General features: G+C 41.1%; 1 protein-coding gene across 4 annotated transcripts in view; it reads right to left on the bottom strand.

Annotated features, from left to right (window-relative positions):
- STK39 (serine/threonine kinase 39) overlaps nucleotides 1–24,829 on the bottom strand; it is a 468,977-nt gene that overhangs the window by 48,986 nt on the left and 395,162 nt on the right. For all 4 annotated transcript variants that reach the window (XM_033423490.2, XM_033423491.2, XM_033423488.2 and 1 more), the window contains exons 15-16: nucleotides 10,466–10,518; nucleotides 6,265–6,333 (exon numbers count right to left, since the gene is read on the bottom strand). In XM_033423490.2, coding sequence (XP_033279381.1) covers nucleotides 6,265–6,333; nucleotides 10,466–10,518 — 122 coding nt within the window. The remainder of the gene's footprint in view (nucleotides 1–6,264; nucleotides 6,334–10,465; nucleotides 10,519–24,829) is intronic.

Raw genomic sequence — 24,829 nt, forward strand, 5'->3', positions numbered from 1 at the left:
TTGTGAAGGCTGGCACTAAAGGCAGATTACCCTGAAGCTGGATACTGAAAAATTTTTTTGTAACATTCTGTTTGCCACATTATAGTAAAAGTCATAACACTCACTGCACCGTAACATATACTATTGCTTTATTCAGTTTTTTTTATATTGCCCGAAGCATTTACTCTGATTCAAGAGGAAATTCTGGTGGGGGAAAAAAAGGAATGTTTAATCTATTTAAATGTTAGCTGTTTTATATTATGGAAACTGAAAAAATACACACACAAGAAATCACCCAGACCTCTACGTGCCAATGTTCTCAATTGAACTGGACTATTTTTGATGCAAACTTTGTCAAGTGAATGTACTTCGTATTTGTGAAATGCCACTCGAATTCTGTACTCTTGAAAGCAAGATTCTTAAAATAATTGAATCCTATACTTAAAATAGCCTTCTTTAGAAAGTGTTAACGAGATATCTCTATATTTCAAGGTAGTATTTGTTTATCTCTAACAAGTTACTGAGTGGCTACTATATGAAATGTAGTTTGGGGCACTGGGAAAATAGCACTTAACAAAACAAAAATCCTGGCCTTCAAGAAACTCATGCTCAAGGGAAAATCCTATATAGTTAAATAATGAATAAATGAAATATAGCCTATTAGATGGGGAGAGACTAGGTAAAGTACTTAAGTAAGGATGGGGGTAGAGAGTTGGGAGCGGGTTGCAATTCTAAGTAGCCGGGAAGGGAAGGCCCCTTTGAGAGGCAGCATTTAAGCGCTAGGAGATACCCAGGTGTACCTGGGGAAGGAGAATCCCAAGTATAAAGGCCAGTGTGGCTGGGGTGAAATGGGGAAGAGGGAGAGCCAAAGAGAGGGAAGGGTCTGAGAAATGACAGGGGACAGATCATATAGAGGATTGTAAGCCACTGAGATGTGGGATGGAGAGCTATTAGAGTTTTATTTAAAGCATTAATGTGATCTCGCTCACACTTTTTTATTGAGATGTAATTCATATATCATAAAACTCACCGTTTTAAAGGGCACAATTCAGTGGTTTTTAGTAGAGTCACAAGGCTGTACAACCATCCCCACTTCTAATTCCAGAATGCTTTCAGCACTGCAAAGAGAAGCCCAAGACCCCTAAGCAGTCACTTCCCTTTTCCCTGTCCTTCTCAGGCCCTGGCAACCGCTACTCTATGTCCTGACTCTACAGACTTGCATATTGTGGTCATTTCATATACATGGAATCATAATATGTGTGGCCTTTTGTATCTGACTTATGTTTTACTTGTATCTCTCTGGCTGCTGTGATGAGAATAGGCTGAAAGGAGGCAAAGTCATAAGCAGGGAGGCCAGTGACTAGATGAAGGCAATAATTCAACTGAGAGACGAGAGGGGTTTGAAACAGGATGGGAGATGGTGAATAATGGCTGGGTCTCGGGTACATTTAGATAGGCTGGATATTGACTATGAGAGAAAGAAAAGTCAAGGACAACTCTTAGGTTTGGGGCTTATGCACCTGAAAAGATGGAGCTGACATCAACTTAGGGTACAAGGCTGCTGGAGGGGCAGATTGGGAGGAACAACAGAGGCTGGTTCTTGGAGATGTTAATTAAACCTGGGACAGTGATTAGCCTTCTATGTGAAGATGCCAAAAAGAGAGCTGAATATGAGTCTGGAATTCAAAGGATAGGTCTGTGCTGGAGATACAAATGTGGGAGTTAGAGAGTGGAAGGCATTAATACCATGAAACCAGATGGTATCACCAAGGATGTGAGTGACTAGAGAAAAGAGGAGAAATCCAGGGAAAGAGTCCTTGGACATGTCAATATTTCTGGGTCAGAGAGATGAAGAGGAACAAACAAAAAAGACTAAAGGGCTTCCCTGGTGGCACAGTGGTTGAGAGTCCGCCTGCCGATGCAGGGGACACGGGTTCGTGCCCCGGTCCGGGAAGATCCCACATGACGCGGAGCGGCTGGGCCCGTGAGCCATGGCCGCTGACCCTGAGCGTCCGGAGCCTGTGCTCCGCAACGGGAGAGGCCACAGCAGTGAGAGGCCCGCGTACCACAAAAAACAAAAAATCAAAACAAAAAAAAAAGACTAAGAAGGAAGCATAAATAAGGTGGGAGAACCAAGAGAGAATGGAGTCTTAAAAACCAAATGAAAACACTTATGGAGCAGGGCATTGTCCACTATGCCCAATGCTGCTGACAGGTCACTGAGAATTAACCAATGGATTTAGGAGCGTGGCAGGCAGTCATTCACAGATCATGTGTCTTCTCTCCCTCCATCTTGCTCACTCCACTCCGGCCACATCTGTCTTTGCATTTACCAAGGGTGTGCCTTCCCCAGATATGGCTTTGGAAAAAATAGTCTGAGTGGAGTGAGGAAGTTGACTGGAGTGAGTTCAAGAGACAGTGGTAGAAGAAGAACTGAAGTCAGGGGCAATTCTTTTGAGGACTTTAGTTGCAAGGGGATGAAGAGAAGTAGCTGTAATGGGAGGTGGAGTAAAGAGAGGGTTTTAGAATGGGAGACAAAAACATGTCCATGTGCTGGCGGGACAAATCTAGTAAAGAGGGAGGTAAGTGATGCAGGAGGGGCTGAGATGGGTTAGAGGGAACAGAATTAAACACATTTCACCTGTCTATCAAATAGTCAACACTTAGAATATAAATCATCTACTGATACAGGAAAAACAGGTAAGGGCAAGCTATTTTTTTTTTTTCCCAAGAGACACCGAAACCAGTTAAAATTATCTAGGTCCCTTCTTCAAGGCTAAAGATATTGGATTAATTGTACACAGAGTGTCAGGTTCAGGATTAGGCTCTGGGCTTGGAATCACAAGATCCAAGTTCAGGGACTATGACAAGTTATAATAACCCAGAAACTTCTTTTGACCTCCCTTTTTTGTCCATAAAATATTGATTAAAACCTGTCCTCTCTACCTTATAGAATTGATGTGATGATCAAATGAAATATGCAGACATTGTAACTCTTAGGTGAGCTGTCCCTGTGACGTGTGGTCAGTACTGCTAGATAAGGAACAAGTGCACACGCTCAGTCTCACTCCAACACTCTACACTTCAGCTCTAAGAAAGGGAAAAAGGCAAAATGAAAAATTTGGGGAAGAATAAATACAGCACAGAAAAACAGAAGCTTTCTGGTTATTTATTTATTATTTATTTATTTTTTTTGCGGTACGTGGTTCTCTCACTGTTGTGGCCTCTCCCGCTGCGGAGCACAGGCTCCGGACGCGCAGGCTCAGCGGCCATGGCTCACGGGCCCAGCCGCTCCGCGGCATGTGGGATCGTCCCGGACTGGCGCACGAACCCGCGTCCCCTGCATCGGCAGGCGGACTCTCAACCACTGCGCCACCAGGGAAGCCCCAAGCTTTCTGGTTATTTAAATCACACTCAATAATTTGGACGTTAATTATGCCTTAATTTCCACTTTTAAAAAACTCAACAATCCAAAATCCTCTAGCTTAGATTCAGCTGAGCCTGGGGCGAAAAAAGAAGTACAGTAAATTTGACGGTAGGCCTGAAGCAAGATCATGCTTAAATAAAGATGTGACCTGATACTTCTCCACGAATCTCTTTCATTCTTCCTGCGCCCTACCACCTGCCATGATGACCTCAAATCAAAAGACCACGTGCTCCTCAACTTTTTTGCCAAATAGGAGACATTAGTGGGTGCTTTAAAATTATTTTTTATTTGTTAATTAATTTTAAATTCTGGCTGCTTTGGGTATGGACCATAGCTCTCTTTAAGGAAAATATACCAATACCTTACAGGGTATCTTGATCTAGCCATTAACTTTTCTCCTTATTTCTTCAGGTAAACTAAGACACAGAGGTGTGTGCTCATTTTTTCAAATGAGAGAATCTACGTTTATCAACTGTTAACATAAAGAATTCTGAGATGGAACTTACTGATACAATAGATGCCAAAGTTGAATTGATCTTATTACTCAACTTCCCCTCACTTTGATCAGAAAACTGAGGGAAGAACTCAGCTGGCCATGGGACCTCACAAGGTTTTAAAGTAAAGTATGAAAGACAATATACAAGGAAATATATACACACACCTGTAGGTCCATGTGCATGTCACTTTCCTTTAAAATATGTCTCTATCTCTTTACACATGTACCACTTGGCAAAGGAAACAGAGCTCCCTTGTGAGGCCAATGTGTACACTTCGTGTGTAATTAATCAGGAAAAGCTTACTTTTTTCTAATTACAAAGATATCTTTGTACCTACATTTATGAATATTTGTATACCAATAACATTAGGTACTGATTCTTTAGTCAGAATTCCGATCTCCCACTAAACTCCCTGTTACTCTTATTTACATAAAACAATTCACTTTATTTTTTAATAAATTTATTTATTTTTGGCTGCATTGGGTCTTCGTTGCTGCGTGCAGGCTTTCTCTAGTTGCAGCGATCGGGGGCTACTCTTCATTGTGGTGCGCACCCTTCTCATGGCGGTGGCTTCTCTTGTTGCAGAGCATGGGCTCCAGGTGCATGGGCTTCAGCAGTTGTGGCACATGGACTCTAGAGCGCAGGCTCAGTAGTTGTGGTGCACGGGCCTAGTTGCTCCGCGGCATGTGGCATCTTCCCGGACCAGGGCTTGAACCCGTGTCCCCTGCATTGGCAGGCGGATTCTCAACCACTGTGCCACCAGGGAAGCCCAAACAATTCACTTTATAATGATGTATATTATAGAGATTCTAAGAACAAACTATTCTTTTTTTTTTTTTTTTTTTTTTTTTGCGGTACGCGGGCCTCTCACTGTTGTGGCCTCTCCCGTTGCGGAGCACAGGCTCCGGACGCGCAGGCAGCGGCCATGGCTCACGGGCCCAGCCGCTCCGCAGTATATGGGATCCTCCCGGACCCGGGCACGACCCCATGCCCCCTAGATCGGCAGGTGGACTCCCAACCACTGCACCACCAGGGAAGTCCAGAACAAACTATTCTGATGGGTAAGTATATCTACCTCAAGCTCCCTCTTAGTGACACACTCCAGTATTTTGGGGGAAGGATTTATTTCAAGTATGTGATTTTTTTAAAAAGTTAAAACATATCATTTAAGGGGCCCAAGCTATTTCAAGGATTGGTTTTGATTTGAATTTTTTTTTTTTTTTTGCGGTACGCGGGCCTCTCACTGTTGTGGCCTCTCCCATTGCGGAGCACAGGCTCCGGACGCACAGGCTCAGCGGCCATGGCTCAGGGGCCCAGCCGCTCCGGGGCATGTGGGATCTTCCCAGACCGGGGCACGAACCCGCAGTCCCTGCATCGGCAGGCGGACTCTCAACCACTGAGCCACCAGGGAAGCGCCTTGATTTGAATATTTTTAAAGAAACTTTTACCATAATACTATTATAGTGTTATTATAATTATATATAATTAACAATATAATGAACATAATGTCATAATTAATATTAACTCATCCTTATTACTTAGGGTCTTCATTACCAATATGCAGTAATAGGCTACATTATAAAATCTTCATAAACCCAGAATTTGCTGAAGAGTGTGGAGCCCTTCACCCTCACCCTCACCCTAGGTAGAATCAGGCTATGCTTTTTCTTAGATGACACTTTCTGCCTCTCCACAGCTTTTCTGCCTTGCTTGGCCAGCAGTCATTTCTTGCTCCTGTCAGCATGCCTAGAGCTAGCAGGCTCCCCTAGTTCCAACGCAGCCTTTTCTTGATTCTAAAAGTAGTAGAAAGAGCCACAGTCTCAAAGTGTGGTGGTTCTGCCACAACCCAGCTGCATGGCCCTGGACAAACCACTGAATCACTTTAGGAATTCGCTTCCTTGTCTACACAATGGTAGAACTGGCCTGAATGATCGTTAAGTCCTAACCAACCTTAAAACTTTATAATGAATGAACCTTACTAAGAGCTAGGAAAAAGAATAGAGAAACTCAGAGAAAGGACCTCAGAAGTTCCCATACTTTGCTGCATGGAATTTATAGTATCTTGGGTTTGCTATGTCATGGACGTTTCGGTCTTCTAGGTTCTTTGTTTTATCTCCAATAAGTGACGTTCTGCACTGGATAAATCACATCCAGACAAATGGGACAGAATTACATTTAAGAGCTTTTGAAACAGGAAGTTAAATATGACTCTTAAATATACCTATTTCACATAAAAGATAAGAATTCAAGAAATTTTCAGAAATTCACAGAATTATTCCTTTATGGAAACTTTTGTTTCTAAGTGCATTTCCATTTGATGTATCAACAAAATGACACTACAGGCATTAAAAAGTGACTTACCTATAACTACGTCATGACCATCGACTAAGCCAGCAGAGAAGAGCTCCTGAGAAACGCCGTCTGCCGTATCTGCCCAAACGTGAAATGAAGGTGTATCAGTAACCATACAATAAAACCCCCAAATCCAGTACAATGTAAAATATAGATTTTTCATTTAGAAAAATCATCCATGTGTGTTTCAATTCAACAATTCAGATTCTATCAGGAGGAAAAATCAGAAGCAAAATGTGAAATACTTTTGCCACGTACAATTTGCATCCTGCTCTTTATTCAACAGAGGTTTTACAAACTTATTGTTTCATTTTTGTTGAAGCAAAAAACTATTACCCTTTGTCTACTATCTGAATTATTCTCAAATGCCCCTCTAGAAGTTAGCTCATAACTATTCCCTATGAACACTGCTCTTCTTTCTTGCCAAGGTAAACTCCAGCCACCATCAATCCTTTTCTATCATTAGTAGCTACTGAGTTAGAATTTATGGCAAAGGTTGAAGACGTAGCATTTGATACAACCTTATATTTGGTACAAACAGCCTATGAGCTTGTTGGACTATTAAGATGAGCTCTTTAAATTTATGCTATTAAGAAAATCCTTTAACATGACTTTGATCATTTGATAGCAACAGACTCATTCTCTTAGAAAATGTGGTTGGATAAAAGAATGTAGTTTCTCAATGATAAGTGACAGGAGTTAGCAATCTCATAAAGATGGGACTGAACAGGCTGTAGCAAGTGAATATAACTGAAATTACTTAATTGAGAGGTTATACACGAACACGACAATAGTGAGAAGTCTGTTTGAAGACTTTGTAAAGGGAAATTGATAAATTGCCGTGTGCTCAAAGAACCATTATGAACCCCTACGTTTTCACAAGGGAGATGACATGGTCTCTCCATGGCGGCCTGATATTCTCACAAATAGCCCATCCTATAGCTGGATAAGAAGAGACTGGGAAAGCATAGCTCCTGAATCAAACAAGCACCTAAACTGAATTGCAGTTTGCTGTGCCAAAGCCTGCCCTCAACACAGACTGGGTTTCCCTGCTTAGCCTGTGTTTCACATGTGGTGATTATGTAAGTGGGCTCAGGTGTGTGGGGTGTGTGTATATGTGTGTGTGTGTGTGTGTGTGTGTACCTGCATGAGCACATAGCTGAAGGTATAATTATCTTTCACACTGGGCTTTAATGTGCTTATTAGCCCAGTGTCTGACTCATAGTAATTACTCAACAAATGGTAATTGATGATGATGAGGCAGCCAGAGGTCACGTGAAATGCTGCTTACACCCTTGTGCTCTTTCTCCCTCATACATGGCCCTATTTCCTAAATCTCCAATAAAAATTTGAGAGCTGATATATATTCTTTGTACTTGCAGAGAATCTGTGGTATTCTATCATTTTACTCATTCAGTGAAATGGAATGAAGAAAATGGAAAAGAGAAACATAGGAATCTTACTAAACAATGAAATTCCATACAAGGCGGGCTTAAAAAAAAAAAAAAAAAGGTGGGCTTATCTTGGGCCTTGTCCTCACTGTTAGAAGTACAAGAAACACCTTATAAAATTCTCTCAGAGATAAAACCTCTCATAGCATGGAACCCAAGGTAGCATAATGAAAGGCTCTACTCTGCAAATGATGTAGCTTTAGAACATTCAGCCTCACAATCGCCATCTTCCTGGATGCCACTAGAAACTTCAGGAAAAGAAGCCTATTGAATTAAAGTGCCTGCCTCGTAGACACCGGGCACAGAGTAGTCAGTGGTTAAAAGCAACTGGATGTGTTACCACCATCTCTAAAGTATCAGTAAGATCTTACACTTGAGTAAGGAGCTATAATCAAAGAAAGTAGTTGAGAATGGAATAATCAACAAAGTCACATTGAGGGCTAGCACTAAAGCAGTACGGAAGCAAATTAACGTTCCCAAATGAGCAAAGTGTACAGCACCTCTGACTATTTTCAGGACTCTTGGGTACCAAATGAGTCATATTAAAATAGCAAAAGGGTTGTGCTGGTTGGTCAAAATGGAAATATTCCTTGTCTGTGTGTGTGCCATTAAGCAGTTATTTTTCATGCAAGTTAAGTAACATATCAGTAATAGTTTAGAACAAAAACTTGAAGGTAATTGGTAATTTATTTTTCTTTAAGCTGCTTGACGTTCCTAATGTGTAAACGGGTTAAATAATCATAATCACGTACGCCCTGCTTTCTAGATCATTACAGCAACATAGTAAACACAAAGGGCTTGCCCTCAAATGACGACAGAATATTTGATATGTTCATATTACACACTCAATGATGTATATATTTATCTGTGTATACACCAGAGACATAGTACACATGGTATGCATGCACAGATCGAGCGCAAACAACATCTCAAATGCAGACAGCATCAGTAATCACAGAGGTACAGTGATATAGCTATGGTGTTTCTGAAACTAAACGGCTGTGCTCGCTCCCCAGGGAAGGCCAGCTATCATCAGGAAGCGAGCACTATGGTTTCTGTCTGGGCAACAAAAGCAGAGACTCTGAATCTAACCATGGCAAATGAGGTTGCCAAAGCTAGCACAAAGGGCCAGGTAACGCTGATAAGGCCGTCTTATCCCCAGCAATCCTCAACTCAGAAATTCATTTCCTTGGTACCTTTGAAATTAAAATTGAGTCTTATTGCCACTGTCAATCTGACACAATCAGATGAAAAGAAACCCTTAAAATAAGAATTCTTTTACTTACTATACTTGAAACATTTATTATATAACTGCTAGATTTTATTACAGTATTGGCTGCTCCATATCTTTATATTATGACAAAACAGCTTTTTGATAACAGCAACCGGCAACTGTTCAATTTCACAGACTGACTCTAAATTGTCAAAGACTGCCCCCGGAAAGAAAGATCAGTTAGCAAATTCACCAGGGCCTTATTCACATTTCTTTTGTAAAAAGATACGTTTAATTCAAATATACTGGAAATCATGAAATCTTTGTGTTTACAGGGGACTAGACATCAGGGCCAATGAATCTATGACTGACCACCTATGGCCCAGGAACATATTTTGTTTGGTGGGCACTGAACCTGAATGTATTTAGACAGAACTCTTTGGTTTTCTGAAGTTCCCACCATTCACTTTGGCTCCTGTAAGCATTTGAGTTTGTGTCTTCTTACAGTTGATAATAGCAGGGAGGTCAAGCAGTTAACTGACTGACTAGCTATCAAGCTAGAAAGTTTCGGGTTTTCAAAATTTTAGCAAATACAATTTATTTAATCGAATAAAAATTTACGTGGAGTTCTAATACATAAAATAGAGAATGTTATTAGCTTACATATATTAATATGTTCAAATGTATAAGACTAATGAGACATCGAAGCTGTTTTCATGTATATAAAAGTCTGAAACCAGAGATCAAGGTCATCAGCTCCAGTCTTAGCATTAGCATCTGTTTTTCACTTCTCTAGATTGTTTTGGTTATGCACTAAAGAGTGCAAAGAGCAATTTTTGTTTAACAACTGATGTCGTGATCTCCAAAGCCTGTATCCAATAATTAACCAAAATGACTTGAGATTCTCGTGCATACCAGGCACCTGCCAGGTGCTAGAGACACCAAGAAACAGGACATGGCTCAATGACTTCCAGGCATCCAGGCGCTAAAAGAGCAACCAGTCTAGCCTTGAAACTATTTTAATAACTACTCAAAATACTAAAATTATATTCAGCTGCAAGACTAGCACTGTTCCTACCAAGTTTCCTAGCGGTGCCTGCAGCAAGTAGAGGCCCAGATACTCCTCAGCACAGGCTTCGTGTAATCTGAACCGACAACAGAGAGGCAAAGTATGCTACCTTTTGGTCTGATGTCACTGTTTGTTGCTCAACCCTAATTAAGACTGCTACGCGCGTCTCATCACGCTCATCATAATGTCCTTTAGGCCCCGAATCACCACGCCAGCACTTCTTTTCATGGTCGAGCTAACAGATGTAATTTATAAGTGCGTATATTCTGTGCAGCACGTGTCACTGGAATTCATGCAGTCAGTAGTGGGTTCGGTTTGGATTCCCCACAATTATTGCAAATCCTTCCTTTCTTCCTTCCTTCCCTCCTTTGTTTTTAGAGAACACATTTTTGAATAGCAAATTATAACTACATGCTAGTAATCAATTTCTGAAATGCTCTTGGTAGCAATAAAATGATAATTTCAATTAAAGCTTACCTCTTCCTGGAGTAAACTCAAATCGTATATCATTAAGTTCCTTTCTGGAGTTCCTGAAATACATAACGAATAGCACATTAAAATCTAATGAAGCAGAGTTTAACCAAACTAAATGTATTCCAATTTTTACAAGATGCTACTGACATATAGACAGCATTTAATAGTTTTGGGTTACTTCTAGATACTTCTTCCACTGGAAGAGGCAGTTATGACAAGAATAAAGGGAGATATTGTTTAACTGATTGAATTTACCTTATACAAACATGATTGTATCACAAAATTCCAAAACTAAATGCTCCTTTTATAAAATCTACACTAAATCAGTAACCTTAAATTTAATTCCATAATTAAAAATTTCAGAAGCTTTTAGTCTAGCATAAATAGTATTCAATGCATTTTTCATATTTTTTCCTGGGAAAATAGTATTTTATCAAATTATTTTTTTTAAGTTTTTTTTTTTTTGATGTGGACCATTTTTAAAGTTTTTATTGAATTTGTCACATATTGCTTCTGTTTTTTGTTTTGGTTTTTTGGCCGTGAAGCCTGTGGGATTCTCAGCTCCCCGACCAGAGATCGAACCCACACCCACTGCATCGGAAGGCAAAGTCTTAACCACTGTACCACCAGGGAAGTCCTCTCAAATTATTTTTAAAAGTGAAACAAACACGGAAGATAGCCTTAGCGATAAACTTCACAACAGCACTATACATTAAATCATACAACAAAAATGTCCAGAATAAGACGTGTATTTTGTTGTTAAAAATTTTATCTAAATAAATAGAGGGGGACCTCTGAATGCTATGAAATTGCCCACTGAATATATAAAACTTTTAAGAAATTTAAAACGCTTACATTAAACTACAATAGACACATATATGTACATTCAATCAAAATATCAAATGACACTGGGGAAATATGGAACAAATAAGTATCTAAGATATGATTTTTCCATTCATATTAATTTCAAGACATAACAGTAAGGGCCCGTGAGTTATAATCAGAATGGCTTTATTTTCTCATAAGAACACTAAAATATTATGAGTAACTCTCGACAGATGCTAGAATTAAAGTTAATTTAAAAAAAACTTTTAAGAAACTGCAGTAGGACATATGAAATAGTAATTTCTGTATGCATTCAACTCTTTGTTCAGCTGCCACGAGTGCCAGAGACAGAGACAGAGATGGTGTGAACGCCAAGCCCTGAACATCCTCCTTCCAGTGCCAGGAAAGTCTGATCAAACCCTTTGATACTCTAAAACTCTGGTAATATCTCCTGGTCTCTAGGTACAGTGCCCGGATCTTGATGATGTCAGTCTATGGGCCCTTTTTGGTCCACAGCCTGATGGTGGTTCTTTATGTCCTACCACATCCTATGACACCAAGTGTGAGGAGGCCCAGAACGATGACAAAGGCATGGTACCAACTGAGAGAAAGCCCTTCTCCCAGTGCCTAGAGAAGCTGATCCAAGTCTAATACCTTCCACAACCAGAGAGGTAAAGGGTCAGGAACTCCAGAGACAACCAAGCCCAGGCTACCGACATGAGAGCCTGGAACCTCAGAATCTCCTCTCGGGTGTCCGCACCATGACTTTATCGTTACTCCTCTCGAAGACAGAATGGGAACTAGCTGACATTAGCAATTCCTATAGCTGTGCTTCTTTCAGGACCTTCTGAGAATCTGAAAACTGTGAAAATTGTGAATGCTCCCCCTAAAAAAGCAGACACATGACCGACACGTGAAATTGCAGGCAACTGTAGATGGTTCAGAGATCATCTTGGACCCCAGGGAAAGCAAGCCTGCCCTGGAGGTGGAGTGAACAACCAGTGCCTGCACTGGAAGGGCTGTCTGCATGTTGCCTGAATTTTCTTCATAAACTACAATGTCACCACACATTACACAGCATTTTTATATCCGTTGGCAGTTCTCAAACTTTTTGGTCTTAGGACTCTTTTACATTCTTAAAAAGTATCAAGGACCCCTAAGGAACTTTTGTTTATGTCGGTTGTATCTATCAATATTTACTGTATTAGGAATTAAAACTGATAAGTTTTAAAATATTTATTAATTCACTTGAAAATGAAAATAATCAGCCCATCACATGTTAATGTCAAAAAAAAAAAATTATTTTACTTTCCAAAAGAAAAACAAATCAGTGAAAAGTATGCATTGTTTTCTATTTTTGTAAACCTCTGTAACGTCTGTCTTCAAGTAGCTGGATTCTTATATTTGCCTTTGTATTCAATCTGCTGCAATATCACGTATCATGTAGCCAGCTACTGGAAATTCTACTGTATGTATGTGAAACAATGAGAGAGAAAAAGGCCGATACTTTCTTAATATTATAAAAATAGTTTCCACCTCATAAGCTCCTTGAAAGGGTCTCAAGGACCCCCCGGGGGTTACAGGACCACACTTTGAGAAATACTGATACCAAATTTCATCTGATCCTGATAATAAACCTTTGAAATATACAAAGCAGGTATTACTTGTTTCCCATTTTTTGGTGAGTACATTCAATGGTTTTTTTTACAAAGTTAATGAGTGGCAGAGTGAGGAGCAACAATTCCATACTGGAAATACCTAACGCAAATACAAATGTTCAATTCCCTTTAACTTTTGAGTGAAAACAAATATTCCCCAACATTTTACACGTTACTGTAAAAAGATCAGCAAGCATTCATTTACGCCTTCGTTTTGTGTGTTGTGCATCAGCAAAGGTTGAATTAGGACAACAATTCAAAAAGAAAAAATAATCACTAGGAAAGCCAGTATTTATAGTGTGTTTAATAATGAAATGACAGAAGGAGAAAAAAAGAAAAGGAATTAGGTGTGACCATAATTTATGCCATTGTTCCTTTCGTCTTTTTCTTTTGATCAGGCTTGTCTAAATTAGTTTGTTCTACTAAGGTCATGAGCAGAGAGGTATGAGAACCATATCCAACATATCATCATGCACATCCTTATCCTTTACATATCAATCCCACAGAAGTAATACATACCCAACATCCATAATCTTGATCTACATCAACGGTGGCTCAAGTTATGGAGGTTGCCTAGTCACGTCATTCTTTTATGACTCTGACCTAAAATACCCACCTTTGAAAAGATCACAGTGATTCATTGTGTGTAGTAGACTTGTCCCATCAGGATGAAATATAGTTGGAAAACTGCCTAATTGGATCTAACTACTGAAGGTCATCCTTTCACAAAGAATTAATCTTTTTTGGACTCATACTTAACACCTTTAATTGAAAGGACACTTACTTTAATTGATATGGCACAAGATACTCCTGATGTAAGGGAAGCTGAAAATAGGTATGATTTAAAGCCAGACACTATGTCTGTGCAACTTTCCAGAGGAAACGTTAATAACTTGAGAGCAACAGTTTCAAGACCCAGGGGACCTTTAATAACTCTTATTAAAAAAACTCTTTCAATCCTAAAAAAAAGTCCCAAAACAACAAACTCTTAAACTTGGTAAGGCACAATCTCTTTATTTCTTATTGGAGTATATACTGCATCACAGACGCAAATGCCTACAGGGCTCAGGCAGAAAAATTTCTTTCTTAAAATAGGTAATATAATCACATGGCTTAAGAATCGCTTAAAAATCAAAAAGTACAATAGGGTGGATATTCCATGAAATCTAGCCCTCTCAACTCCTGTCACTCATCTTCCTGGTCTACCTCACAGAGGCAATCAAGCTGTAGGCTTTCTGTGCGTCCTTCCTGAGATTTTCTACGTATGCTCTAGCAAATACACATACAGAGTTCCCTCTAGCCTAATTCAAGTGGGAGATGGTAGTAGCATTCTATATGCTGCTCTGCACCTTGCCTTTTATTTAACTTAATAATATACCCTGGAATTTCTCCGTATAGGTTCACAGAGAGCTTTCTCATTCTTTTCTGTTCGTTTATAGTGACGTAGTATTCTGTTGTATGCCATATCCTTCTTTAACCAGTTACCAGTCTATGAATAGATTGTTTCTAGTCTTTCACTATTATAAATAATGCTTCAATGAATAACCTTGTTCTTATGTCACTTGGCAAATATGTGAGTATAAAAATAAATTTTCTAGAAGAAAATTGCTTGGTCAAAGGATACATATATTTACAATTTGCTAGATACTGTCAAATTCCCTTTCATTTAAGTTGTATCAATTTATATTCTCACAAGCAATTTGAAAGCACTACTGCAGGAACGTTAAAGGAGTATGGCAGAAAGTGTATTTAAAACAAAAAAACAAAAACCAGGGAAATGTGGGGACTATGCCAGCTGGAAAACTTATTCCCCATTGAAAGGGGGCAACCTCTACTCAGCACCACCCGGTTACGACAAAGCAGGATTGGGGCTTAATTTCGTTAAATTTTATTTTTTGCTATGTCCATTCAAAGTGAGAAGTTCCAAGATACAGACTGGCATGCGTAGGGGTTTTCTTTTTGCTCTTTCCATTCATCTGCAAGGGACACAGTGAACACTCAATGGAGACCTCTGGCTAAGAGGGTGGTGACGACAAACACATGAGTGAACACGTACCCTTCCTGGTGGTGGAGGTGCAGGAGGCCCGGACAGTTGAAGTATATATTTTCCAGGATGTAGCACTTTCCTGCACCTCTTAATTTACCATGTCAAGACAACCTGAAAGAGTTACTGCTTTTGGAGGGCTCCCAAACTAAAAGGCCAGCTCAGAACTATTTGCATTCCTCAGCTGCACATGAATGTCTCTTAGCCCGTGCCAACAAACACATGGGGGCGCATGCACCCCCCCAAGAACCAGATGGAAGCAAAACGCTTAGAAGTCCAAAGACCACTCACTGCCAAAGGGCATCATAAACTCTAAGTGCCATTGGCGCTGCGTACCCTCCATCACAGGGTGCTCTGGAGTGAGGCTGAAAGTCAACCAGTTCCCCAAGCTCTGAAGTTGAAGGATTTGGTTGGAGTAACACCACTCAGGATCCCTGTAAGGGCAGTAGGTACAGTGTTTCCCAGGATCCAGAGGTGGCCCCTCCCTCCTAAGCAGCAGGGGATTTTCTTAGCCAACAACATTCCAAGTGAGGGAAAGTTGCTGGTGTCCAAGGAAGTCCAGAGGGACTCCTGGACCCCTAGAGCGTCTCCCCCTCTCGGGAGCAGGATGGGGACCTTTCAAACATGTTGGGCTAGGAGTCAGTTGGAGCATCACTCAGTTTCTTCTTCCCTACTCTTGGCACTGAACTGACGTCCTTTCCCACGGGTTTAGGAAGAGACACAGGACACCTCTCCATAACAGGAGGCAGCGAGGTGCTACGGAGGTGAGCCTGTGAAACTGTGGAGAGAGGTCTGAGTTCAGATCCACCTGCTGCTTGTCTGGCCTCTGGAATCCGTTTCCTCAACTATGAGGTGGGGAAAATAATCATTAATAACATTTACAACCTGCTAGTACGTGCTTCGGGCTTCACACGTGTCATCTCATTCCATGCTCAAAACAACCCTTCAGGTAGGGATGACTATTACCCCTATTATTTTACAGATGAGGAAATGGAGGGGGCTCAGAGAGGGTAAAGGATATATCCAAAAGCAGGTGTCTGAACAGCACGTCTGGACTAGATCTAGAACTTAATAAACGTTACACATCATCTTTGCCAGCGCACAACCCTTACCTGAGGCTCTATCAGCCCCGCCCTGAGTCTGCAGGGGCTCCTAACTGGTCTCTCCACGTTCAAGTTCACGGCCTCCAGAGGAGCCAGTCAGCTTGTACCTGAAAACCCAGTCAGGTCACTCCCTTGCTGAAAAACTCCATTTCCGTCTCCTTATTCTTAAAGCAAGATTCCAAATCCTTAGCATGACCCTCTGAGACCTGCTCTTGTCCGTCTCCCCACCATGACCAGCCACCTGCCGTGCCCCATGGGCTATACCTTCCTTAAGTTTCTCAGGTCATCCATTTCTCTAAGACTCCACTACTACTGACCAAGGGCAGGTCACCACCATTACCTGCTGCACATGAGAATAAATGGTTTAATGACCAAAGAGTATTTTATCCACACTCACAGGCACCATGCAGATATACACAGAGAAAGCTGCTGCTAAAACTAAAGATGTACAGCAGAAGGGAAAAGGGCCACAAAAGGTGAGAGAGCTATTACTCAGGGTGTGACCTTTGGTAGATGAATGTGTAGCTCAGGAAGAAAACTGCTGTACTTCATGAGATGTGAAAAATGCCAACGTAGCGATAAGTTGAAGGACACCTACAGCGTAAGGCCAGTGACAAAAGAATCAGGAAGAGAAAAAAGAAGCTTCCTACGGCCAGGCCACGTTTACCTCACCCCGGGCTTTCCCTGAACGGGGTCTTTAAGTCAGCTAACTAGACTGCCGTAAAAGCTGGAGCCTCACCTGGACTCATCCAAGCTCACTTTGCAGTTCAGACCCTCACCAGCTGCTTCCCCTGCCTCACCTGCAGTTTCCTCAGCTTCCCTCACAGATTAAACGAACTGTGTGAAAGCACCACGTGGCTCCCTCACGCCACTAACAGGCATTGTGATGCCTTAAATTTTGAGGCACACAGAAGTGGGCAGAAAGCCACGGTTCCAGTCCTGAATGAGTTTACAATCTGCCCAGAGAGTGACAGCTGATCTACGTAAAATCACCGGGAAGACCCCAAGGTAAACGCGTGCTTTAAAAATAGGGGCATAAAAGGAAATATCAGACTGATTCAGAGGAAGGAGCATCCCCCACCTCTTGGCTCTCACTCTATCCATCCTTCATACTCCTGTCAAATTAATCTTCCTCTGGGGTAAAGGTCCAATCACCGAATCATATAATTTTACAACTGAAAGGGGCCCTGGAGGTCATCTAATCCATTTCCCTCATTCCTCGGGTGAGGAAACAGAAGCCACAGAGATTAAGTGGCTTGCTTAAGGCTACACAGCTGGTTAATTCACTCAACACTCCCTAAATCCGTATTGATCACCTACTAGGTATCAGCCCTATCTTAGTAGCCACTCATGGCGGAAAGGACACCCAAACCAGGGACTGAGATTCCTAGATGACTGCTCTTTATTCTCCACCTGGTGGTTCTCAAGCTGCAGGCAGGGGACGGATGCACAATCTCTAAAGAAAGAAGTTTTTGCCCCCAGTAACCCCCTGCCCCTAGTTAAGAATTACTGCATGCAATGACAGTGTTGTTGATGGGAATTTGTTTCACGTATGATGGATGTGATGGCAGAAGTAAAGGTGGAGAGCCACCGCTGTACCCACCAGCACCGTGCCCCAAAGGCCTGCCTGAAACCAAAGCTCTCCTATACGTATGTATCTCCACGTACCACAAGCCACATGCTCCAGGAATGTGAGAATAGTAACTGAGTCCTATACCTCCCTCTCCCCTCCAACCCCCGGCCTTGCATTTGACTTGCCTCAAAAGAGCCTTTTAGACCAGTGAGTGTCCTAAAAAGTGAAAGTGAAAATTCCTCTCAGCATTATACCTCGACACCCAGAATTATGCCTATAGTCTAGAAAGTATATAAGTTCGTAGCATCCAGAATTCTAGTCTACGTGAAGCCATGCAGCATCACATAGCTCATGATCAATGTCAAATAGAGCAGGATATCATACTGTTCCCTTTAACCAAAAAAAAAGAAAAGAAAAAAAAAACAAGAGCAGTGACAAACATGCACATGCATATGTGCAAGCGCACACACCTGCACACGCACAGACACGGGTTCCTTTAAATAAGGTATCTTGACACACCAAAAAATGTGACCTTACGTGCTGGTTGTCTGCAGGTTTTTCTGCAACTAAAACCACAGGCTAAGGACTCTGAAGCCTCCCACTGCTGTAGAGCGCGCTGAAGGACCCTTTTAGATTTGCAGCCCGCAGGGAGCAGACAATCTGGCTGCCTATGATTTCACACAGCAGACACTTAAATTAGAGGTGCATATGCAGAGCCTTGCATACAGAGATTTCTGATGCTCTGTACCAGGCTGACACCTATGAATAAATCACATGCAAAAAATTATCATAAATAATCGCCTTTCCTGTCTACAAACAATAGTTTTCATCTGGCAAGAGTCCACACTAGGTTAAGGTTTTGTTCTTTAACAGAAACCTCTTGAAAATCTCCATGCCCGCCAAGAAGAGGATACAGCTGTTTCCTCTCCCCAACCCGATCCACTCTCCAACCTAAACACACACATCTGGTCCGGTTTTCTCCAGTACATGCTTTCAAAAATCATGACAGACACGGAGGATAGTGCCAAGAGTAACAAAACAAATACACATGTACCTACCACCCCGAAATTTTAAAATGGTAACATTTTTGTCATATTCTCTTCAGAGCCTAATCGTAAAATTTTAATAATGTTTGACCTACACAGTACAAAATCAGTTGTGTTACATCTGAGCTGTGGTAAACCATGAGCAAACAGATTCCTGTGTAAGGGCTCTGCTTCCTGTCAAGACTGTGGAACCATATTTCATGGGTAGCAGTCCTTTTCAGCATTCAGAATGTCCGGCGAACATATTTACTGAACCCATGTTCACCCACAGGGAAAAGGGAGATGCAGTGACCACACAAAAACCTGGCTCATGTGTAGGGCTGGTGAGAACAGAAACTTAGTCGAGTCGGAGTTCACATGTTTTAGCAGCAGGAAAAAAATATTAAGCACACTTCTTACTTAGGGGTTTTGTGTATGCCTCTTGATTATAATCCACTGATGTAAGTATAGAAGCAGCCTTTGTTAACATCTGTGCCTGAAAGTTTGAAGTGTGTTAGGGTTTACTGCAGAAAACCCAGACTCATCAATGTTTTTGTGATGGAAACCTCTCTTCAATGAATCAGGACCCTGTATCAACATGCCAATTATACAATAAAAACATAAAGGTACCCCTAAGACATGAATTCAATAAATGTGCAATTGGGCTCTAGACATCAGGTTAAGGCAGGTGTATTTATGCAGTTTGATATAGTATGTGGGGAGGTGGGCGGGGCTGAACGTATTTACAGGGTTCCAGAATGAGTAAATTTGCAAGACAATGGAAGCTTACTTCTTTAAAGCACCAAATACTACAAACTCTATTATGGCCAAGTATCATCTCCCTTGCTAACTATTGATTTGGTTCGTTTAATTCTTGCAAAAAAAGGATGCAAGTACTTTCAAAATAAATCAAGTATGTAACCAAACATTTGATTATTGAAAAGAACAGAAATTAGTTAAAGGGAACATTACACATGCTTGAGATGTCAAGTACTCCAACAGCGCACCGAACTTAGCTCTGGTTTGCTTGCAGCTAAGACGAAAAAAGGAAATACTGCATGATACAGTTCTTAATTTACCAAAAAGGAAACATGCAAGGCACATTTCCCCCCCTTGGCATTAATATCACGGAGACATTTTTTATGAAAAAGCCCCTTTATCAGGGACACTGAGTAACGTCTTCAAATCTATGGTGTAAAAGACAGAAACTTTTTTTCATACAAATGTCTTCAACTATGTGGTGCAAAAGATGGGATTTTTTTTCTCCCATGTGCTGAAGGCACAATATTAAATCTTACCTGAATGATGGCGTTTCTGCTGGGAGCTGAAATAATATAGCCAAGGTACATTGTTTCCTGATGATTTACCTCAGTAGAGGGAGCTCAAAGAACCTGGAGAAATGAATGGCCTAGGCGGACAGCTTCCTGATGCCCCCAGAGTGTCTTTGCCAAGTACTGCAATGGGCGATTTCATGACTGAACTCTGGCAAGTACTGGAACGAGTCTGATGGTCTGTGTGCTGATGAAACACAGATCTTTCACTTGAGCTAAAACATACATGGGAAGCAGAGGTAACACTCTGCTGTGACCTGTAGGAGATTGACTTATGTCCTCCCCATGAGAGCTGGCTAACTAGCTGCTAAGGCAGGTGGGCTGCAGGCTGTCTGAACTTCAAAAGGAAGCTCTGTGTCTGGCCAAGAACTTGCACATGTGCTGAGCTGAACACCAAACTTTGTTGCTTCAGAACACAGAAAGGATAACTTTTTGCTTAAAAGCTTTAAAGAATTTGTGCTACTAATCAAGAGAGTCAGCCATAAAAGAACATTAGTAGAGTTGCAATAAATATAAAGTGAGTAGATGAAAACAGAAGTCTTTAAACCTTAGGTGATCACAAAAGGAGCAAGAACCACGCTTTATTTTAACTTTCCTATTCTTGTAATGTTCCTATTGATTTATATGTATAACTGAATCCAGGGAAAGCTACATTAAAGATTAGCAAAACAAGCAAAAAAACAAAACAAACCCAAGCTCATGAACACAGAGAATAGATTGGTGGTCACCAGAGATGGTGGTGGGGAGAATGGGTGAAGGGGGTCAAAAGGTACACACTTCCAGTTATAAAGTAAATATGCCATGGGGCTGTAATGTACAGCAGGGTGACTATAATTAATTATACTGTATTGTATGGAATATTACTCAGTCATAAAAAAGAATAATAATGCCATTTTCAGCTACATGGATGGACCTAGAGATCGTCATCCTCAGCAAACTAGGGCAGAAAGAGAAAGATAAATACCATATATCACTTATATGTGGGATCTAAAATATGACACAAATGAATGTATCTGAACAGAAACAGACTCACAGACACACATAACAGACTTGTGGTTGCCAAGGGGGAGGAAGCGGGGAAGCATTGGTTTGGAAGTTTGGGACTAGCAGATGCAAAGTACTGTATATAGGATGGATAAACAACAAGGTCCTACCGTACAGCACAGGTAACTGTATTCAATATCCTGTGATAAACCATAATTAAAAAAATGAAAAAGAATACATATATATGTATAACTGAATCACTTTGCTGTACACCAGAAACACAACACTGTAAATCAACTATACTTCAATAAATTTTTTTAAAATAATAATATTCTATTGTATATTTGAAAGTTGCTATGAGAATAAATCTTAAAAGTTCTCATCACAAGAAAAAAAAAATTCTGTAACTATGTACTGTGACAAATGTTACTGTGGCGAACACTTCACAAAAATATACAAATATCCAATCTCTATGTTGTTGGGGCTTCCCTGGTGGCGCAGTGGTTGAGAGTCTGCCTGCCAATTCAGGGGACATAGGTTCGAGCCCTGGTCTGGGAGGATCCCACATGCCGCGGAGCAACTGGGCCCGTGAGCCACAGCTACTGAGCCTGCACGTCTGGAGCCTGTGCTCCGCAACGAGGGGCCACGATAGTGAGAGGCCCGCGCACCGCGATGAAGAGTGGTCCCTGCTCGCCGCAACTGGAGAAAGCCCTCGCACAGAAACGAAGACCCAACACAGCCAAAAATAATAAATAAATAAATAAATAAATAAATAAATAAAAAGCTGATGCAGCCACAGATAAAATAAGTTAAAAAAAAAACTCTATGTTGCACACCTGAAACTAATATAATGCACGTCAATTATACTTCAATAAAAATAAAACAAAATACCCATCCAATGAAGGAGAAAACTATAAAGGCCTAATGTATAATAAGCGTTAATTCCAGTGTCCTCTAGGTTAGAAATGTAAGCATAGTTCTCCTTGGTTTTTCCACAGGTAAGATCTGAAGACAATTATATTTAATGATAAATGAGGTTGAGCAATATTTCCCCTTTTGATCCATTTCAGAGAAATGGCCTACAATTAAATGTCTTTACAAGCTAGTGTGGATGACCCTTTGTCAAAGAGAGCATAAATCCTCAGGTTGGACATTTCTGAAATTACTTCCGCAAATGGCTCTTTATAAAATACACAGCTGCACAGAAAATAACCTTGTTACTAGGCATTTGATAGGTTGTTGATGGGCATCTGAAGGAAATAAATGTATATTAGAGTACATCAGGCCACACTTGTCAGGAGGCTGGATTAGGACAGGACCTTTGTTCAGGGTGATGTGAAAACAAAAATTAAAAAATTTGAAAACTCTCTCAAGGCCAAAAAAAAGCAACCGCTTGTTGTATTCTGAGACTTGGCATTATGTGATTCTCCAATTCTTGGACCTAATAGGGCTGAAATGGCACAGAGAGCAGAGTGTGAGATGCTTCATTCAGATTAACATATTCCAAAAAGGCAAAGGGCTGTGAAGGAGTTCATTATTTGCATGATAGGACTTAAAGTGAGGGCAAATACCCGGAAGTGTTTACAGGTATTTTTACAAAATTGATTTTCTTTTTTAAATCTGAAGATCGCCACGAGCAGGAAGACGGAAATCTGTAGTTTGGTCTTATCTGCTTTCCATGGACGCCCTTTTGCAAACCCCCGTGATGCTCTTGAATGCATGACTCTTCTTATTACTTGTAAAGTGGCCCTTAAAACGCAGCCACCGCGTGATGCCTTCTTCCTTCTCATCTGATCCTGGCAAATCTTTAAAAGTTAACATTTACAATAAACTTTAGCAACCACTAAATTTGTTCTTGGCCTCTGGAGCACTAATGTATGGCACTCATTACAGTGTTTCAGGAAGAAACCATCCCTTCAACAGTCCCAGAGAAAGTAAATAAAATGGCACTGATGACCCAGAAATCCAACCGTCCTTATTGGAAAATTCCAAGTATCCGCAGTTCACCAAAATTGGAAAGACCCGTAGCTGAATCATGGAGGCTACCCTGCAATGGTGCCACGCTGTCTCCTCCACAAAAGGCATATCTGAGGACAAGACTCAAAAGCAGACTGGTGTAATATATCTTATTCCAAATGCTCCAAACAGTCGTTGGCCAGGGTTCAAACACATGCTGTACAAATCGTCAAATAGTAAAACTGATTTTCATGTGTGAGTCTTGGAACCATTTGGAGCCATAACTCAAAATTCAGTGATTTTGAAAAACATGCTGGGAATGTTTATTAATCAACACCCACGTGTGTAACTGCACCACAAAGTGAAGGACTTAGCGTGACTGCAGGTTTCATACATTTTCCATATCTTAGAATCACTGATTGAAAAGATATATCCAAGGATTTCCTTCACGATTTTTTTTTTTAAGTGACTGATCTTTAAACCAGGTCTGTTGATCTTTGACAAGTTTTTGGGACTGACTTAGCTTTTTAGATCTCTTAAGTAAAAATACAATAAAGGAGGTCAAGGGGCTTCCCTGGTAGCGCAGTGGTTGAGAGCCCGCCTGCCGATGCAGGGGACACGGGTTCGTGCCCCGGTCCGGGAAGATCCCACATGCCGCAGAGTGGCTGGGCCCGTGAGCCATGGACGCTGAGTCTGCGCGTCCGGAGCCTGTACTCCGCAACGGGAGAGGCCACAACAGTGAGAGGCCCGCGTACCGCAAAAAATAAAAATAAAAATAAAAATAAAAATGAAGGAGGTCAGGCTGGATAAAGAAGAGTTCTCACTCTACAGAAATATTTATACGGTACATCCTGCAAAGTACTTGCTGTTTGTTTTTTTACTGTAAGGTGGACAGATGTGCTTTTCATAAAGGAAGTCCAAAAAATAAGTGCCGCTACACTAGGGAGGGGGTAGGGGTTCAGAAAGAAAAGTCAAGGGGCCCTTTCCAATATGATTAACATATCAGGAGAGCCTCCTTCCATTGGTGTGAGGCAAAGTAAAATAATCATTGATTATTTGTCAAGTGTAATGTAATGTCAGAGAATTAGTTGATAACAAAAATAAGCAAGCCACTAAATATCCATAAGAAAGATAAAGAGATGGTAAAGGTGAACAATCATGGGCGTTCTAAGCTAAAGAACAGAATCCAAAGGATGGGCCAGAGGAGCCGTGATGCGATGTCATGTCTTCCCCATGGTGTCTGCCATGTAAGTTCTCAATAAATATTCAGGATATCAAACTGACTCAAATGGTACACTATTCCTCCTTACCAGCTGCATGAGATTGTATTAAATGTAAGTACACCTGACAAAACTCCTAGGTATGGAGTTAACCAACCCTACGTAAATATCCAAATAACCTAAAAAATGAGTTTCTGGGCTGTGGGCATTTAAGTAGCTATGTGGGCCAGAGCTATGATTAAAAGAGCAGATGTCACGTTAGGAATGAATCTGGGAGAGGGAAGCAGGGTCTGTTATACTGAAGAGATTTCTGGCCAAGAAGCTGTCTGTCGTGAGCAGTGAGCCAACAGTCAGCATCCAGGGGGTGGGCTCAACCTGGACAAGACTCACGTTAAATACGAGCTGTGGGCTCAGCTGCCTGGCGCCAAGGCTCTGGGTGGCGGAAAAGTCCAGTTAGGAGATGCTGCTGCTACGGCACCTGTGCACTGTGCTTCAGGCTGCTGTAATGTCAACAGCAGACTTATTTGTATTTCAGTAAAAAAAGGCAAGGGAGCACGTCTCCTTATAACTGGCTTCTTCTCTGCCTCATGTCCTTTCCTACCCTCTATCTGAAATCTGAGTTGGTTTCATGGGGAGTCAAAGGGCACA

This window comes from Orcinus orca, chromosome 7 (genome assembly GCF_937001465.1).
Source record: "Orcinus orca chromosome 7, mOrcOrc1.1, whole genome shotgun sequence".
NCBI lineage: Eukaryota > Metazoa > Chordata > Mammalia > Artiodactyla > Delphinidae > Orcinus > Orcinus orca.